Source organism: Corticium candelabrum, chromosome 9 (assembly GCF_963422355.1).
Source record: "Corticium candelabrum chromosome 9, ooCorCand1.1, whole genome shotgun sequence".
NCBI lineage: Eukaryota > Metazoa > Porifera > Homoscleromorpha > Homosclerophorida > Plakinidae > Corticium > Corticium candelabrum.
In genome coordinates, this window is record NC_085093.1 from 7342618 (window position 1) to 7363004 (window position 20387).

The 20387-nt window shown below is 41.7% G+C and overlaps 2 protein-coding genes across 4 annotated transcripts in view; one reads left to right on the top strand and one right to left on the bottom strand.

The window, feature by feature from the left end:
- Window positions 1–9334, top strand: part of LOC134183894 (coiled-coil domain-containing protein 166-like) — a 10675-nt gene extending 1341 nt beyond the window's left edge. Inside the window, exons 1-7 of one of the 3 annotated variants that reach the window (XM_062651472.1) lie at window positions 5965–6387; window positions 6877–7176; window positions 7246–7563; window positions 7628–8020; window positions 8078–8162; window positions 8231–8409; window positions 8477–9334. In XM_062651472.1, coding sequence (XP_062507456.1) covers window positions 6297–6387; window positions 6877–7176; window positions 7246–7563; window positions 7628–8020; window positions 8078–8162; window positions 8231–8409; window positions 8477–9201 — 2091 coding nt within the window. In that variant the 5' untranslated portion in view covers window positions 5965–6296 and the 3' untranslated portion in view covers window positions 9202–9334. The other 2 variants (XM_062651469.1, XM_062651473.1) reach the window with 2 other exon arrangements.
- Window positions 9285–10046, bottom strand: LOC134183895 (dynein axonemal light chain 4-like). Its single transcript, XM_062651474.1, has 3 exons — window positions 9892–10046; window positions 9733–9816; window positions 9285–9525 (listed from the first exon to the last, which is right to left on the bottom strand). Exons 1-3 carry the CDS (start codon window positions 10030–10032, stop codon window positions 9361–9363), a joined length of 390 nt encoding a protein of 129 aa, XP_062507458.1. The 5' UTR covers window positions 10033–10046; the 3' UTR covers window positions 9285–9360.
- Window positions 10047–20387: the final 10341 nt, after the last annotated feature.

Genomic DNA, 20387 nt, shown 5'->3' on the forward strand with positions numbered 1-20387 from the left:
TGGCTGCTAATTCTGTAAATGAAATATACTTCATAAATGCATGCAATGATAAATTATTTACCAACAACTAATAATCTAATCTGTCCATGCAGAGAACGGGGTGGTGAGCTATAAACAGCTTTGGTCCTCATTCTTATTTATAGTACACAATTTTTATGACCACGCCTACAAATGATGGGGCTTAGTCATAGCCTGGTCTAGCCCATGCCATGTTACGCCTCTGTCTTGCATGAAGTGGCAATCGAGTGTCCGCTTCTTCTTGTGTGGACTTCAATTCACATATGTATACCTCCAGCATTGAGTTTCATGCACTTGTCACGTAAAACTGCATGGCATTTTCAAAAGCTTGATGCAAACTCAGGACATTGCCTACAAATCAAATCGATGTGTTGTCATTCTTGAAAAAGGTCCAAAGTAGTTGAACCCGTTCTCTCGCAAACAGCGGTCAGGGAATTAACCCAAAGACAAATAGATTATCTAGCATTTTTGTCACATATACAACTTAGCATGTAAGAGATTCCTATTAGAGAACGTCAAATAGTTTGATTCTTAGGCGGTCATCTTGATAGTTTGTCTCCAACACGTCAATCAAAGTCTGTAGTAAACACCTAAGCATTTCTAGTACCTAGATTTCCTGTCACGGGAGGTTCGTTTGCATAGGTCAGCAGGCAGAGTAAGTAAAACAAGCTTATAACAGTGGTTATTTTGTTCAAACAAGTAATCGACCGCATTTCTAGAATTCTAAGCACTTCTACTGTAGTCTACACGAGATATTTGCACGTTAGCAATGGAAGGATTACCCTTGGGTTCTCCGCCCAGCAAGGCACCACTGCTAGACTTGTCACACTGTTTGTGTCACTGTCGACCAGACGCTACAGGTTGTCTCTCATTGTTCACATTTGCTAGTTGGAAACTTTGCAAGAAGCTGCAAACATACGACGCGATGCAGTTTCGTTTTCCTGTCTCAGAAATTTTATGAATGGCCAATGGGAGGTTACCATATCTCTTATGTTAATTGCCAGACTTATATCAACAGAACTATCCTGAGTAGGCTCCTTTCTAAAACGGTCGGAGGTAATTGTGTATTCTCCAACAGAATGATGTAAAAGTGCTGCTGATCAGCAGCCTCTTTCTGAAACGACTTCGTTGTTGAGGCACAGCAGAATACTTACAACTAATCTAGAAAAGTGGGTTACATCTGTCAGACAGAAAAGAAAATTAATAAGTGACAAAATTATAATCTTAGTGCTGGCCTAACGTTGAATTTAAAGCCGCAGAAAAGTTGTTAAGTGTTGCTTGTATTTGGAATGAGTAGCTGTTATGCTACATTTATGCATTCCATTGCATTGAGCCGAATTCAGTCAAACAAGCGTGCGTATTCATATATATATATATATATATATATAGTCTTCAAACTTGAAGGTGTCCTATAACGTAGGGTTTCCAAAGCCAGAGAGAAGAACTCTCCACCAGCGGCAGCGACGATATCATCATGGTAGGCATATATTTCCATTTCACCCGCCAATGCGGCAGCACCTGTACTGGTTGCAGCGGCAACGATGTAGCTGGGTTGGAGGGAATTTCTAACAGTTATGTCAAAGAAAGCAGGCTTTCCATTATTGGTAAAGTCAGGATGATAAATGTCGCCTGGTTGATGAAAATCTCGGCCACCTATTCGCTGTTGTTTCTTTACTCCACTATTGTCGGTGTGGAGGGCTTGCCAGACGATATCTCTCAAACTGTCATCTCGTTTTGTTCGCAAGGGGCCACTTCCACAGCTCAAGGTGTGGTCCCCAAACTGATCAATGATATAACCACACACACATCTTTGGGCATTTGGATGTGGTGGAAATAGTGGTAGTCCCAGCCAGATCCTTATTGATGTGATGAACTTGTGTTTCGAAAATGCCAGCCCAAGTTTTTCATTGGGAACAGCCCTGAGCCAGGCTCCAGCGTGAATGGACGAGATGGTATTGATATGAGCAAGATCTCTTATGCTCCTGTTGTTTTTACAAGAAGCATAAACTACGTCACCTATTTGGCCCTGAAATGATTTTTGAGAAAGTCCTGAAGGAACGGCATTCGTATTCATCAGGTTGGCAGGGTTTGTGAATAGATCAGTAAAGCACATGTTGGCCAAATCTTCACCAGAGATTTTAAGTGTTGAAGGCTGTAACACAACCTGACTACCACCTGTAACACAACATCCCTTTCTCAAGCTTTCCAGAACCTCATTGAACAATTATCTGTGAAACTCTGGTTATTTAATGCTCGTTTAGTGCACGGTTGTATGCAACTGCATTCTTCTAGTGACTCTCTTTGGGACTTGCTCACTTAGTGTATTACCAATTTATTAATTATATTATTAATATACCTATATAATATGTGTGTGTGTGTGTGTGTGTGTGTGTGTGTGTGTGTGTGTTTGTGTGTGTGTGTGTGTGTGTGTGTGTGTGTGTGTGTGCGTGTGTGTGTGTGTGTGTGTGTGTGTGTGTGTGTGTGTGTGTGTGTGTACGTACCTGAATGACCAAGCATCGGTTGAAGACGATGCTTTTGAGAAGTTGTCAACTGAAGTTGAAGACAGCACTAGCAAGGGTCACAAGTGCTAAAGTTGCGAGGCTATCACGTGATACACCATAGTAAATCTTTAATTGGCGTTTTTAGGGGTACATGACTTTGGAAGGTGTGGTAGGAACTATACATAACTATTTCTTTCATTTACAATCTTGATGGGTTGCGAAACAGCAAGAAATACCAACAAGCCTTGACATCCAGACTATTGTACGCGCAAGATACTGCAATAAATAAAGACATGATTATGCCACTTTTGGACCTTTGTCGAGATGCCAACAAGTTGAAATCGTCTCTAGAGAGCAAGAACGTTCTAATGAAAGTGAGAAATAAATGTTGGCTGAGGTTCGGAGCGATACTGCTAACTATGCATCTTTTCAGACATGGTCTCGTACTATTAACTAAGGCCTGATTCACACTGAGCACTTAATGTAATGTAATGTATTTTATTAACGTAGGGTGATGTACGTAACGTAACATAACGTAACATGACATTTAAGAGTGATACTTGTAAATCTATCTAAAATCCTACGAAGCGACTGTTGTTTTACGTATCCGCAAAGTTCGTAAGTAGTCTGTAGGCGTAGAAGTACAGCAATAAGAGTTATCACATATGAGGCATAAATGTCGCTCATGGTTATGCAATGCTAGGTTTCTGTATAAATGTCGTAAGCAATGAAAGCAATTGATTTTGCGATAACAGTTGCAGATAGGTAAGTTTTATTGTGTATTTCCGACAAGATCTGGCAGACGCAAACATGGATTACACTGTTCTGGTAAAAGATCTTTCATGATTGTTTCACACATCTGATTGGCTGTTCTTCCATTGTCTTTGGTAGCCATGACATAAAGGAATACTGCTCTGTGATTGGGCCCCACAGGAAACGTGGCACATTCTTGAAGAGTAACAAGGTGTAGTCAGCCAGTCAGCCACAAACATAGCCCACAGACCGGAAGCCAATTCACCCCTATACGTTTGATTATCTACTCAACAAGTCTTGTTACTTTAAAAAGTTCTGTTTCTTATAGCTTATAGCTGAATTTATGGCACTATGAGGTAACATAGCTGTTGTGGCAGAAGTTTGTGCTCTCGCAGTGCTGTCCGTATTCTGGATGGAGTGGTTTATACATGTACCATTAGTATCTTACTATTTCATGTAGTGCTGGTTTACTGAAGTGTAGCAGGATTTTTATAGCAGTCATGGTCCACTGTTCTGTTTCTATTTATGTTTATAGATCTGTATCTATGTATGTCTATGTATATATATATATATTTGTCTATTGTTTACAAGATATACAGATGGAGTGTGGTTGAAAAGTGCATCACATACATTCAAGATTTGAGCTTGGCCATTGTGTTGATTACCATATTACTAGTGAAATTTTGATCACATCTTTTGTGCATTTCAGTATATGACGCTGCACATGAGCTATGTAATTTGTACTTGTTCAGACTGAAGGGTAATGTGTACATGTACCTTAATTAGGGACAACAAGGCCTAGATGGACATACTGTAACCCAAGATAGACAACTACCTTTGCGAAAAGACTAGCAGCCATGATGAATGCGGGTTCTAACGCACCTTACGCTGGTAGGTGTGCTTGATGTTTACATGGATTGCGTTTTCCTAGTATGAAAATGGGTAAATACACATTGAAAGCGCATCCAATTCACATCTGCTGCAAATGCAGTTTGAATGCACTTCAGGTGTGAAAAGGCGTTTTTGCACATGTTACTTGAATAGGTTATGGCTGACAGATGGACTGGCTAATGACTAACACATGATTGTAACAATTATAAAAGAAATGATGAGGGGACTTGTGGAATTATTAATTTACAGCAGTGTATGGTGTAGATTCTGATATACGTGTTTATACCGGTATTTTGACTTTTTGTATTAATTGAATGTGCTTTTAGCTTTACATGCAGTTATGGCAGAAAGAGACATAGAGTGGGACAAGACTAACAAAGAGCTTGATGACTTGAAAGAATACAAAGTCAGTGCAGCATCCTTTAGATTGTTACTTTGTTGCAAATCTCCCTACACCATTTCCAAATTAGACCTATTCATTCGTGCATCAAGTGGCATGTTGTATCAAACTTGTTTTGCCATGTAGTTTTGTTTCTGTCCAGTGGATTAGGTGTGAGGTTTGAGGCAATGTCTTAGATGTAGGCACCGTGCAATATTCCTTATAAATTAACAGCAGAGACAGTGCTCAGACTGACAGGAATCTAGTAGGTGTGTGTCCAATCATATCAGCGTTGTGTCAAATCCTTTGAATTCAGAATCATGCCAATATTATATCCACCTCGGATGGTCACAGGAAGTTCCATAGGAGTCTCTATCAGTGGACTCTGGTTATGGACACTTCACATGGAATAACTATGGCATTGATACATGCAGATCTATGGAATTGGTTGGAAAATCAACAGTATAGGTATCTAGCCAATGCTTGCAATTTGTTGTAAATGTTTTCTTGCCAAGGGTATGTACATGAATTGTCTGATTGTCATGAATTTGGGCAAACTGCCCTGGGAAACATGTATGGTAATTCTAATGCAAACACACAAGGATGGGATGGTATTTGTGGTGGAAATCAGTGAGTTGTAACCGTAGGTACATTGATGGTAGTGTCAATTGTTGGATTTTGCTGATGAATTAGTGACATTTTCAGTGGTGGGTCTATGAATTTGGGGGTATGAATTTAATATGGCAGTTGCCAAATTTGATGTGACTGACTGCATTGATTTGACATCTCAGAAAATGTATTAACACAGAAGTACACTTTGATTTGACGAAACGTATACGGTTAATTATTAACAGTTTTACTTCACACTTGACAATGAATGCACTTGAACCAAGATGGCGCTGTATTAAATACTGTGTTTTGTTGAAGTCACTCCAAGAAGCACAGGAGGCAGCAATTGCTCAATTGGAGAAAGAGGTTGATTTGAAACGTTTCAAACATAGTGATGCAGTACAAAAACTGAAGTCTGCATTTCTTAATGAGAAACGAACATTTCAAGCCAATGCTGATGCCAAGGTTGCAGACATGCAGCAAAAAGCTAATGAGGTTAAACTTTGTGTTGGCGAGCTCCCTTTCTCTCTTTCTCTTATTGGTACAGTATCTCTACTTTCTAGCAAGCAACCAGTTGTTTACGAGATCACACACAAGCAGTGCATGAGGAAAACAAGGAATTACGACGCGAGTTACTTTCGTTGATTCAGGAAGGCCGCGTGCTGCAAGATTATAAGCGTCAACTCGAGAAACAAAACAGAGCCCTCCTACGAGATAGGCAGTTTGTGTTGGATTTGAAACAAATCAGAGATAAAAAACAGCTGAAAGCTATACGTACAGCTGAGCATGGTCACACGTAGTGTTTTGCTGGTGACCTATTTTATCATGGTATCCAAAAAACCATCTCTAGGTAGGCTTGTTTAAACTAGCGGCGTATTTTGTCGTTTATGCAAGTGTAACTACTTCCATCTCTCAACCCGTGCACGACAGGTTGCGTTCTACTCACCTCTCCAGTGATGTTTACTGTTTGTCTAGCGACGAAGGAATTGCGTTCACTGGGCGGTAGTAGAGTTGGGTGGTGTGCCGGTACCCTCTCATGATTGGATACTTGTCACGGGTTGTTCGCTTTGCGCATGCTGCTTGGTATCATGAGACAACGGCGTGAGTATAATCGTTAGTTAGACGTCGCGTTTCCAGTACTGGAAATGACGCTGCTTTGGCTCGGGTTGTTTGTCTCTGTACTACTTTGCAAAATCGATCTGTCATGTGCAAAACCCGGACATGCCCAGTTTGACGGTAAGATGTTTTGTGTTCTCTGGACTAAAATTTTAGAATACTAGCGGTACTCAGCTGTAGCATTGGTACGAACGCGAGACTACGAAAGTAGTGGTACCCCGAGTTTCCTGGCAGAAGTGACCTGTTGTATTATACCAGAAGCTCAAAACAACGTTCGAATATCATGCGATCTGCTTCATTACTAAAGGGTGCTACATAATGTGCTATCTAGTTGTCATGCTCGTCGGTGCTTGAGATATTGAGCATTGCGGTAGACGACATGCAGGTAAGCTAGATATGTCCTCTTCTTGTTTCGTGGGCTCTAGAAGCGTAAAGTCATCCGTTGTTGGACTGACCATCACACCACAAGTCGCTGTAGTGAAAGAAAGCGACAGCCGCTTTCGGAGGTGTGTGTCAATGTGTCTGATCAAATTTTCACTCTTACTTGGGCGGTACCGTCAAGTCTGAGGGCGTGCAGGTCACTAACATATGACCGTCTGTTTGTTTCAGATTTCAGGATCAAGATATCAGCCAGCAGCCCGTTGGCACGTCCTGGCTGGACAACTACGTTCAAGGTCCAACTGTTGGGAAATAGTAATAGCGATAGCAGCTTGCGGTTTGTGTATACATTGTCGTTGAACGGTACCTCATATTTACGCAAATGGAGTCGGTACCGAGCAAAGTTTACGTACAAATGGCTGGAAGATACGCCTGCTGGTCTCTGTGAAGTTCAACTAGCAGTGTTATACCTTGACAAGAAAGATGAAGTAACGCTGGTGGCGAAGAAATCAACGCAGATACTAGCGACACGTAGGCTAAACATGGTGTAATATATATATATATACGTGATTCATATGTGATAACGCAACACCTTTGCAGGGGCTAAACTGAGCATTTCAAGCAACAGCCCTACTCCACCGGGCGGGTACACTCACTTTACGTTTGAAGTTGAAGACTCGTTGAGGACCTACTTCATGTATAACTGGAAAATACATTGCACCACCTGTGCGAGTGGCTTGGCTCAACTACAACAAGGCTCAGTCAATGGTACAAAGAGCGAGGATCTCCAGTATAAGTGGAGTCCTGATGCAGAAGTTGGAGAGTATTTCATTACAGTTGACGTTTACATCATTGGAAACAACGGATGTGTCATCACAATTCCAATTGATTCGACTTCACTAACATTTGAGCTAACTGGTAATTACCTCGTTGACTTCTACTGATCTGACATTCTAAGGGGCATTATGTATATGTCTTACAGATAAAATTATTGCAAATTTTGAATTGCGATACAGCGGGTCTCAAGACTTAATATGCCCTAGTTGTTGTGCGATACCTGGAGAATTTGACTTTTACTCTACCATTCACAACCCGGGAGGGTTTTATGACACCACTTCCCTAATTTTTGAATGGAAGTTTAACTTCCCAAAGAAAAAGAGTGAAGGAGGTTCAGACAACCGTCAAAAACCAAAACACGACTCTACTAACTCCCAGCATCCAGGGAAACGAAGTAGTTACAAGGAAGGGGAAGAAGTTATAACTCAAGAAGTGTTATATCCAGGGAGGTACAACTACACACTTGTAGTAACAGGGAATGCTTATGAAACTGGTGAGGAACATTCTGGTCAAACATCTGGGACAATATGTATTCAAGGCAAGTGGTGACCATACATTGCAATCATGTCAAAATGAATATCTTCCTTTGTCATAGATCCTCTCAGTAATGTTTGGTGTGAGATGGAAGATGAGATAAGAGTACTAGAAAACAGTACAATCAAGCTGTTTTCCAATGGAAGGTAAGTTAGGTATTAGGTAGATGTGATCGATCATCATCAACTCATCTCACTTGTTTTGGCACTATTAGCTATCCTGTTCAATACTGCATATCAACCTGTGACAATGCAGATAAAATTTGTACTAGATATGTGAACTCTTCTGCCTCAATCAAAGTCTTCTTTCAGAAGGCAGGAAAGTGTTTTGTCAATATAACAGCTGCAAATAATGTCAGCACTCGGTCATCAATGTGTAGCCTGTATGTTTCAGGTATTCTACCATTTGACTGCACTTAATTTACATACTGTTAAGATAGTGAGCCTGTTTGATGTTCCAGATGTGAGTGATACAGAAACATCGTCAGGACCATCTTATGCTGTTCCAGTTGTAGGATCGATTGCTTTTGCTCTTGTGGTTGTTGCAGTGCTAGTGGGAATTCAACAATACAGAGCATACAAGAAAAGGACCACTGAATTAACTTTTGAATACATCGACAGACCACCGGCGTACAACGTTGCAAACTTATGGACTGGAGTTAAGTCCACTGTTCAAGGAATGATACAACGACCCCAGAATGAGGAAAAGCGGCCATTGCATCCACAGCCCACCACTACTCCTCAGCAGTCTGACTACCCATTTAATTCACACAATACTCCATTCCAAAGCGAGAATCCACTACCACGACCACAAAGTCCAATGGCAATTGTCAACCCATACAATCCGCCAAATGATCCGATGCCACCACAGCCCAGCAATCTCCTACCTCAACAGTATCATATACCCCAACAGACTAATGCAACTTCACCTCCTACAGCCCAGCAGCCCATTTCTCAACCTCACCCGTATATTTCACCAGCTCAACAGCAAAGCATTTCACAGCAACAGCACAGTGTCGCCAATCAACATGGCAACTCAACGAAAAGTCATAGCCAATCTGCTGACTATCAGAGAGAATCAACAGTAGAGAGGTCACGAGATGACTCTCCGCCTAGACTAATGCCATGGGCAGACAGTTTTGTGTCTTTTGCTAGTTTTGGCACATTTGCTCCTCCTCAGCACTAAATTTTTGTCACCATATGCTTGCAGAGCAACAGATTCCCCAAATTTTAAGTTATTTTCACCTTTTCCTCTGTACAAATACCTCATGGCACTCTTCGAATGATTTCTTTAATTAATAAATGTATGAGCAACATGTAATTATCTGCTTATTGTCAGAGTCTGTTATGAACACTTCCACACTAGGATAGCCTGGTTGCCTCCGAAGAACATGTACAGAAGATTCTTCATTTCGTGAGTGATCTCGAATGCAAACCCTTCACCGATGACAACGTGCCATGCCTGACCAAACTTCTTATCCATGGTTTCTTTTACCATTTTCGCTGCTGCCTAGTTAGACAATAAATGGAAATTTTGTACTGTACTCCATACATAGAATGCCTACAGATAACTTTGACAACAAACATGAATTAAACAACAGAATTTAGAAAGTTGAAGTAAATACTAGCATGCAGTTTAATTAAATAGGAATTGTTCCACAACGGACGTTTGACAGCCATGCATTGCAATTGCCTACTGAGCCCTTTGAAAGCTGACCTCGTTGTTCGTAGAATACTTCTCCGCTGCTGTAACACACAATTCCATTGCTTCCGTTTTCAACTCTTCATTCATATCAGAATTCTAAGCAAGTCCAACGAGATTTCGAGTGAATTAGCCTAACACAGGCTACAAAATCCTACGTGGATAACTTCTTACTCTAACGAGAGGATAGTTTAGTTGCCGTCGAAAGTCCTTTTCTGGTGCCTTATCAGCAGTCGCTATTTCCCCTGTTCCCTCACCAGACGCCATCGTTTCAGCTGTGATCTCGTAGCAACGAAAATTGAAATCAACAACCATTTGTCATCAGAATGGCGGACCTTTCAAGCGACCACGAAAAGTTGGTATCAGAGTGGACTAGGTATTATTACGTGCTCGAGATATATACGTCGTAATGATGTGAGAATCGAATGTATACTAGGCAACAACAAGAAATGAAGATGAAAGTTGTGTTGAAAGACGACGACTTGAGCTTTCATGCTGACACATTGACTTCACTCAGATTTGTAGCGGGTGCAGATATTTCGTTTGTGAAGGACGACGGTGTGAACGCATGTGCAGCTCTTGTAATACTCAATTTTCCAGAACTGGAGGTACTGCAGGTGTAAGTTATACCGTTACACGAGCAGTTGTAAGCGGGCCAGCCCGTGCTGGCTCGGCTTATACGGTACGTGTAAACGCGGGCCGAGCCGTGCCAGCTCGGCTCGATATTTCTAGCTGGGCCACTGCGCGCTTAGCCTCGCCCCAGACGCAATGTGGATTGCAGCCCCGGATGGGCTGCCATCACTACTACGTCTGGTTTGGTACCGCCCCTTTCGGTCAGCGCTAATCATGTCCCTAGGGACATGTACTACTGTCTGTTCCCCATAAGTGTGAACTTTAAAAATCATCAATATCTCTGCTGTTTTTTGGACTTTCGCGATGATCTCGGTATCGTTAGAAACCACTAGGTCTGTCATTTCTGTTTATCAAATTATCGAAGCCTTTCCTACAAACGAAACGGAAGGATAGTACTTGTGCATATCAAACACAAATGGGTGGAGCAATGGCTATTCTCCAATTATCTTGTAAGACCAACGGATCAGCAACTGGAACCATTTAAGATAATTGGTATAACATGGTCCAACTGGAGTAGCTCTTAGTGCACTAATGAGTACACCTGGTGTGACCTCTACTTCAGTACTCACTTCCGGGTTCACCGTTACAGGGAACAGACAGTAGTACTGTAGTGTCAGTTACAAGTGTACTTTGTGGGCGTAGTAGATTACAGGAAATGACTGTAGCCTGGGATCTGTATGTAGCATGCGGTACGCAGGCAGCAGTCCAATGCAGTACAGTAGAGGCATAGGAGTCGTTGCAGCTTCAACTGGCAACCTGTGTACGCGTTCAAAGGCATATGATGCACTGCAAGTGCCATTTCTGATCTGCCATTTCACCCCTACGCTCCTTATCGTAGCTGCAATCTCTTACCAACGCTTGATAGCGGCCTAAAATTGCAATGTCGACAGGTACAGAGGCTAGAACAATGCCAAAGCCCAATCGAAAGCTCTGTTCCTAGCTTATATATCATTAGTATGGCACACATACTTACTCCTGCCCAGAAAGGGGAACCAGACGTAGCAGGTGATGGCGGCGCATCCAGGGCTGCAATCCACACTGCGTCTGGGGCGAGGCTAGCGCACGCCAGCCCCGGCTGGCTCGGGTCAAGTATAGTGTAAATGCACAGTGTGCTGGAAAACGAGCCACACATTGCTCATTTCGTAGTCTTGCATAGCCAGACCTCCCACTGCGTCAGTGATACTTTCAGCGAAAATGGTACAAATAGCGTGGAGGGAGACAGGTACCCGTGTCTTATCCAATTATAGAGTGACCAAGAAGAACAAGAAGTTTAGCTTTTGAACTCTGTTGCTGCATGCGCGCAACAGTTGCCTGGCAATAGACCTGCGACGTCTTCTAGATGTCCTATGCATTCTCAATATGACTGTTGTAAAGCCATAGAGAAAAAACGCAAGCAGCTTGGCTTCTGTCCATTGCAAACGTGAGCTAATGTGAGCCATGTCAAGCTCAACTAATTAACGCAGGTTAGTGACATGCATTGGCTTCCTTCTACAGAGTGTGTCGTGTAAACCCAGGCTGGAATACTTGACTGGCGAGGCTCGGCTCGTTGCACTCCACACGTTGGAGTAAGAGGTAGATAACAGATACAGCTATCGTTTCTATTGTTGAGACATGTTGTAATAATTGTGCTAGTGTTTAGACATGTTGTAATAATGTTTCAGTCCCGTCTTGTATTATCTAAATTAGATCACATGATCAATATATCACAGGGTACGGTAGTGTACCCTGTATGTAGGATTGGCCCGGTTTTGGAGCATTGTGGGGCGTGGTCGTCTTTTTGCATGCTTAGAAAACATAGTAATTGAAGACTAACATTTCTCAAAATCAACGAAATGAAATGTTTGTATATTTTTGTTTTGGTCACTAATCATCTAACAACCTAGAAAACAGTTGCTAGCCTCGGAGGCCCATGCGCCAATTTTGTTCTTCTTTTCCTTCTGCACGGATATTTTTTTTGTACGTTATGTACGGCTGTGAAACTTGCGAAAACGTTTTAGAATTATCCGAACTCTATTCTTTTGGTGACTAGAGAAACCGAAATCAATGTTAATTAAAAATTGTGTTTCTTTCAAGCAGATTTGATCCAACGACTGTCATCAATGCTATTGCACAGTTAGGGCCAATCACGGAGCAGTATTTGCGATTGCTTGTCCATTGCAACCAGGGACAATGGACAAAGAGCCAATCAGATAGGCCGAACGCGTTTATGAAAGAGTTTAGGACCAAAACTGTGTAATTCGATCATGTTTGCCATTGTCCGGTCTAGTCTGAAATTGTTTGCGATCTGCGTTGCACACAGGAGCGAAATTGACAAATAATTACGTACACATAGCAATTTATACGGGAAACCAACATTTGCAACGCATATCCTGTATGTGATGATCTTTGGCTTTGACTACTAAGCCAAGTTCTATTCCAACTGCTGTTGCATATTCAATTATACACGCACGGAAGAAAGAGCAATGCAAAGACACTAAAAATTAGGATCCATATTTGTGCAACGTGCGCTAGGATACCATGGTACCATACGTATACCCAGTAGACCTCTTTATATAAACCATTTGAGTAAACTACCTCAGAATCATGTCTAACAAAAGCTGTTACATATAAACAGGTTTAATTAACGCTAATGAAAACACGCTAAATCTTAGACATTCTTATAAAATGCTTACAGGCCCTAATGAAGACATGTACACCCTAGCTGTGTTGCGCTTTTGTGCTCTAAAAACTTCCCAAACTAGAATTTTAAAAACTTTTTCTCTAAAAAAAAGAAATAGATGTAGGAATTGTATAAAAAGTAATAAAAACAAGATCTATAGATACAATATGAACCAAAGCCAGACATCGTTAGTGAATCCTTCCAACCCCCACATTCCCTACATTTTACATTTTGGGGGTTGGAAGGATTCACTAGTGATGTCTGGCTTTGGTTCATATTATCTATAGATCTTGTTTCTATTACTTTTATGCAATCCCTATATCTATTTCTTTTTTAGAGAAACAGTTTTTAAAATTCTAGTATTTTTAGTATATGACTATCTTTGAGTGTCATTCACACTGCATCTAGTGAAAAATAGAAAAATATGTTTCTGTGGATTAGCCCCGTGTGTCTAATAGTGTTTGGTACACTCTGAATTCGAATAGCGCATGCATGAAAAAATGATAGGGTGCGAAGTGAGGCTTTCAGTGGGGCCCCTGTTGCGGTTAATTAAACTCAAAATTAATAAACAATCTCAAAAATTCATTTGTGCAGTTTTGTTGCACTCACGCTGACAATCTTTCATCGAATTCTCAACCACCTACGGCAATATTTCTATTTTTGTAGTAAAATGCGGGAACCTGTCTACTATTCTCGCCTTGAGAGAGCGAAACTCTTACGTTTATTAAAATCAGGTGGCTCGATGCAGCTAATAGACTTGTACACCACTGGACCAAATTTGAAATAAGTACACCAAACCAAATTTAAACTGTGCGAGTTTAATTAACTTAGCGAATGACATGCGCATTGGGGGATTTATGCTGTCCCGCACTGTAGATTAAAATATTTAAGTAATTATTTGAAAATTAAGTGGTGTGTTTGAAACGCCAGGAGAGAATTTAAAGAATATTGCAAAAGGCCAGTGTGTGGCACACAGCAAGAGAGTCGTCACGCAAGGCTTTTGTTTGGGTGAGAACATAGGTGTAACTCTTAATATGTTTCAGTACCAGAGTTGTGTGCTCATCATGATTAAAAGGTGCAGGGTCACAGTCGGACATGCGTGCTTTTGAGCTGATCTCAAGTGAGGTAGCTTTTGCGTTGTAGCTATTGTATCTAGCAAATGTTCAAGTGTCCTGGCAAGAAAATCAGTTTCGATCGCCAGTAAGCTTTTCAAATGCTGTTCATATGTAGCGTATGTGTCATGTTAATTCAGTTGGTGTTGAATTAAGTATCCATGTTAAATTCAGTCGTTAAATTTAGTTGGACGTTAAAATGACTGTTAAATTCAGTCTGGCGTTGAAAGAGCAATGTAGAATAGTGTCCTCAATCATTTGGTTAGGTCTAGACTTGTTTAATTAACACACACCATTTGCCCCGACTGTTTTTAACAATGTACACTGTTAAATTCAGTCAGATAGCACGTTAGACGTTATCCAAAATGGCCACTTTGTTGTTGAACTGTAACCAACAGACATCTGCTCTCATTGCTTCTTAGGGTAAGAGGCATGACCTGTTGTAGCTTTACGAGTTTCATTCGTTAACCAGCTATAGCTAGCTGATCTAATCCACTACACAATCTACTTCACGACAGTCACACATCAGCGTACTGCGCTTCCTTTTTTTGATACAAATGAGGATGAGGAGGTAGAGTGAATTAGTGGCAATATTCACGCGTTGCAAAAAAAAAGGAGAAGCCTATGAAGACAACATTGACTCGAGATAGCAATAGACACGGGAGCGAGTGTCGGTATTGTGAGCTAAACACATGGAAGTCAGTCTGGAAGAAAGGTGAAGCAACGTTGAAGGTTACAAAGAAGACGCTGAAGACATAAACTGGGGAGCCGGTACCTGTACGTGAAAAGTTGAAAGTGTGGGTAGACCGTATGGACGCCGATTATCTCTTCCGCTTGTGGTAGTACTAGGCTTTGGCCCGAGTTTATTAGGAAGAGACTGGATTCGGCAAGCACAAATTGATTGGGGAAGAGCTCATCTTTTGGAGGCAAACCCTCACCAAGGGAAAGTGGAAGGGTTATTGTTATTACACAGTGAAGTGTTCAGTGGGAAGTTAGGGAGATTGCAAGGTGTGAAATTGATATTACCAGTGACAGAAACGATGAGTCCCAAGTTTTACCGACCAAGACAAGTACCGTATGCTTTGAGAGAGAAGATAGAGGAAGAATTGTTCGACCTCACGAAGCTGGAATTATTGAGCCAATTCACTATTCGGAGTGGACGGCTCCCATACTTCCAGTATTGAAAAACAATGAAAAGGTCAGAATCTGCGGAGACTATCGGTTGACAGTGAATCATGTGTCGAAATGCGATACTTATCCAATTCCACGCATTGAAGACTTGTTTGCTCGAATAGCAGGAGGACAGCAGTTTACAACCCTGGATTTGGATAGAGCATATCAACAGCTTGTACTTGATGAGGAATCACGTACTTATGTAGTCATCAATACTCACCAAGGATTATTTCAGTACAATAGACTACGGTTTGGTGTTTCATCAGCTCCCGGTATCTTTCAAAGGGCGATGGAAACTCTGTTGCAAGCAATGCCAGGAATGGTGGTCTACTTAGATGACTTATTAATAACAGGAAGAAACGAACAAGAGCATTTGTCTAACTTAGGTAAGGTGTTGACGAAATTGGGAGAGGCTGGACTACGGCTGAATAAAGACAAATGCCGATTCATGCAATCTGAAGTAGTGTATTTGGGACATGTCATTGACAGGACAGGGTTACATCCGGACAAGGGACGAATTCAGGCAATAATGGAAGCACCCAGACCACAAAATGTGACAGAAATAAAGCGTACCTAGGATTGTTATCGTATTGTGGCAAATTCGTACAGAATTTGTCTACAGTGCTACCTCCACTACATAGATTGTTACAAAAAGGAGTAAAGTGGAACTGGTCATGTGAACAAGAACGACCTTATCGCCAATCAAAACAGCTGTTAGTGTCGGACAAAGTGTTAGAACATTTCGATCCACAGCAAGAGTTTGTCGTAACCTGTGATGCTTTGTTCTACAGTTTAGTTGCTGTATTGGCTCAGAGAGGGAAGGACGGAAAAGAATATCCAGTAGCATTTGCATTGAGATCATTGACGAAAGCGGAGAGGAATTATGCACAGGTGGAAAGAGAAGCATTGGCAGTAATTTTTGGTCTACAAAGAGTTCACCAATATCTGTTTGGTAGAGAGTTTGCTAGTCTCAGACCATAAACCACTGGTAGGATTGTTGGGGGAATACGCCTCTTCCGCCAATGGCATCAGCGAGAATTCATCGATGGCCCATGATTCTATCAGGTTACAGTTATAAGTTGCGATACAAACCAGCCTGGGATATCGGTAATGCAGATGTTTGCAGTCGATTACCCTTACAACTACTGTCGACAACTGAGGAAGAACAACCAGAGACAATTCAATTTTTACAGCAGCTGGAATTGTCACCAGTATTTGGCAAGAGATGTTAGAAGATGGACAGAACAAGACTCTACTGTCTAGGGTACAATATTATGTTTATCATGGTTGACCCAATAAACCACTAATCGAAGCGTTGACTCCTTACTGGCCAAGAGCAAGTGAATTATCTATAGAAGAGGGATGCGTATTATGGGGTACAGGGTGATTGTACCACCACAAGGGCAACGAGTTTTGGAGGAGTTGCATGCTGGTCATCCTGGTGTGACACGGATGAAAGGCTTAGCCAGAACAATAGTCTGGTGGCCAAGACTGGATGGATACATCGAACGCAAGGTCCAAGGTTGTTCTAGTTGTCAAGAAACAAGGAATGCACCACCCAAAGCTCCATTGCATCCCTGGTCTTGGCCCCATCAGCCGTGGATGAGGGTGCACGTGGACTACGCTGGACCCTTGCTAGGAATAATGTTTATTGTACTCATTGATGCACACTCGAAGTGGATTGAAGTAGAACCTGTAGAATCAGCGACGACAAAAATTGCGGTGGAAAAGTTATGGAAAATTTTCTCAACTCATGGAATTTCTGAAAAACTGGTATCAGACAATGGGTCAGTATTCACCAGTCAAGAGTTTACCGATTTTGTAAAATCGAATGGAATAGACCACATTAAATCAGCACAGTATCATCCGTCAAGTCATGGGCTGGCGGAAAGAGCAGTACAAGTGTTGAAGAAAGGACTGTTCCTAGCAAACAAGGAACATTGACATATCGCTTGACACAAGTGTTGTTCAGCTACTGGATTACACCGCATTCCACGACAGGAATATCACCTGCGGAATTATTAATTGGTCGCAAATTACGGTCACGTTTAGATTTGTTACACCCCAACTTGGAGCAAACGGTACATAAAAAAATGGCAACAGAAAAATTTCTACAATGGTAACTGGAATAGTACGATAGACCTTAAAACGGGGTGAGAGTCTACGTGCGCAATTAAAACAGAGGTCATTTTTGGGTAGCTGGTGTATTTCAGTCCAAAACAGGCCTCTTATCATACACTATCAAACTTGAGGATGGGAGGGTAGTCAAACGACATTTGGATCAGATTCAGAAAACCTTACAGTCAGAAAGACATGAAAGAGGTGAACCAGAAGATCTATTGATGGAACCAATACATCCATTGGATAAACCATGTTCAAGAGCAATGGTACAGTGCCCCCACGCATAAACGCCCATCTGGGAGTGATGTCAGGAAAGTGTGCGTAATTCAAATGTTCTGTCATGTCTATCGACGAAACTCGGTAACAAGATTCAGCAATCATAGCCGCATCTTGTTGTGAAAGAACTCAACAAACGGTTGCGTTTACAGCGGGCCTCGCTCGAGGAAGCACATTTTCTTTGTATTACACATTTGTCTGTTTTTACGCTACGGTGTTTCATTATTTAACTAGTTATTTTGCAGAAAGGGACATGACATGATTATCTAGGTAATATTCGTGGCGATTTTTGAAACATGCTTTCGTTTTTGAGATATTGAAGAGAAAGGCCCCTGAAGAGGGGTGCACATAGGGTCGTACATCTCTACAAAACGGTAACGGAATATGGTGAAACACAAGGATAACATAGCAGAGACGATTTCTAAAATATTCATCGTGGGGATTTCTGATTGATGCTTTTGACGCGAAGATATGACAACATGAATATGTGCAACATTCTGTATTACGCCATCCGTAAATATTTTTCACTTACAGTAAAAAAACAACCAAAAAGCTACACAGAACCTAAGATCTAAAAACTATACAAAACAACTAAGGATCGAAACGCCTGAAAAACAACAAGACTAAGCATCATTCGGTCTTCTGTAGTGAGAGTGACAACCCAGTCGTCCAAACAGTCCTAAATGTCTTTATCTAAGATCTGCTTGTCTAGTAAAAGTTGCCCGAGTTCACAAGAACTGGCAGAAACTTGAATAGGTCTTTCACATAGTCAAACATCAGCGAAGGAGACGCTAACCCGTCATTCCCAAAATGGGGACCCTCCTTTTGGTCAACAGGAACACTCATTCGCTTCCGTCTAACCTCGTTCAAAACACTTCTTCTGTCTCTGAACAGCTGTTGCTCACTCCGGCGCACAGCAAAGAAGACAGGTGCAAGAATATGGCACGGTTGCTGTGCGACCGCATAGCGTTGCAACAGTAAAAGGCGGAGCTAAGTTTATCAACCAATCAGTAACAGGCAACGCCCCTATCGACAGCCAATCACCGCCTTGTATTACTAACTTTCTTCTAGAAGGTTCTGTGACATCATAATTACATTACCAGAAAGCCCTCGCATCAAGGACCACTCGCATCTAATCAGCTACAGCGTACGACCTTGGGGGCCCACGCTAGGCCGCGCCGAACTTATGGGCGTTTATGCGTGGGGGCACTGTATTGGTATCGCCGGGAGATCCCGAAGCGTGGGTTGTCACACCAGACTTACCATAACAACAACAAGATGGAGTTGACAAACAATAGAACAGGATGCGATGGTACCATCGCCGGAGATTAGCACAGAACCAGAAGACTTAGAGACACACGTGGAACCAACCAGAGCATCAAATCTAGGTGCCAACAAAGGAGTGACTCCAATCTGCTGTTCCAGCAGAAGGAGAAAGGCACAAGACAGACTGAATTTTTGGTAGATTTGACTATTGTGTTGTACTGCATACCTCTTAATTGTTAATATCAATCACATAGTCAGGGGAGGGGGAGAAGGATGTAGTATATACATTCGGGAGCTTGTATTGTGTTAGTTCAGTCATTGACCAGCATTAGGTCTAGCCAGTCATTCTTGAAATAGATCCTCTTGAGTTAACAGTAAGACCGGCTGAGCGCGTGCTAAGGACGCAGTTACTTGTGACAGTTAGTTACTGTGACAAGATCAGGGAAGCTCTAGACCATATTTCAGTTTGCTTGTGTAGATGTGCGCATGTCAACCGGACTTGCAATAGAGACCAAATAGCGTAGTATTATAGACGAACTCCATATGGAATGCGCTAGAAAGAGTTATAGCGTTTTAAATGCATTCTCTAGCACGGAAAAATTATTTATAACTTATCACTGAGTAAGGTTAGCTAGTTTTATTACTGTACGTAACGTGTACAGTACATGTACAACGTTCGAAGAACTGCCATTTTGTCTAACGTCTAACGCATGCTATTTTACCGAATTTAACAGTGTACATTGAAGAAACAGTCTGAGTGTGTGGCACGCGTGTTAAAATAAGTTTACATCTAATCAAGTCATTGAGGAAATTATTCTGCATTGTTCTTTCAACACCAGACTGAATTTAACAAAATCTTTTCAACACCAGGCTGAATTTAACACAGATAGTCTACTTTATTTAACACATGCTATGAAGAATTCAGTTTGTGTTAAAAAGAGTCTTTTTAACAGCTACTTTGTTAGAAAGACTGGTTTAACGCTAGAAAGAGTCTTTTTATAGGTACACTCCGTCGTTTAGCGCTACGCCCCTGCAAACTTGATTGCATGGTCTACAAAATCAAGGTGGAAGGTTGGGCTGAATACAGGCAAAGCTGAATATCAGAGCGTAGTCACCGTTACAGATAAGGAAAATGTAGGGGAGCAATTTTGCAATCTCGTTGTTGAAGCAGAGTTCGCGTCTTGCACAAACCAATGTGTCATCTTTCGTCAGGTCAAAAGCACCGAATTGGTTACGTTTTACACAAAACCAGGTCTGAACATGCAACTGCTACATATCAGCGTGAAAACAGAGCGCATACTATGATCACGTGGCAAGCAATAGGGTGGGTGTTCCTAATTGTGGACACTCCCCGGTAATTTGAGTTACAAACGCTGTTTCTCTGGCAACTTTCAACGGAGAGAGAGGGAACATGTCCAATATAAGCACCA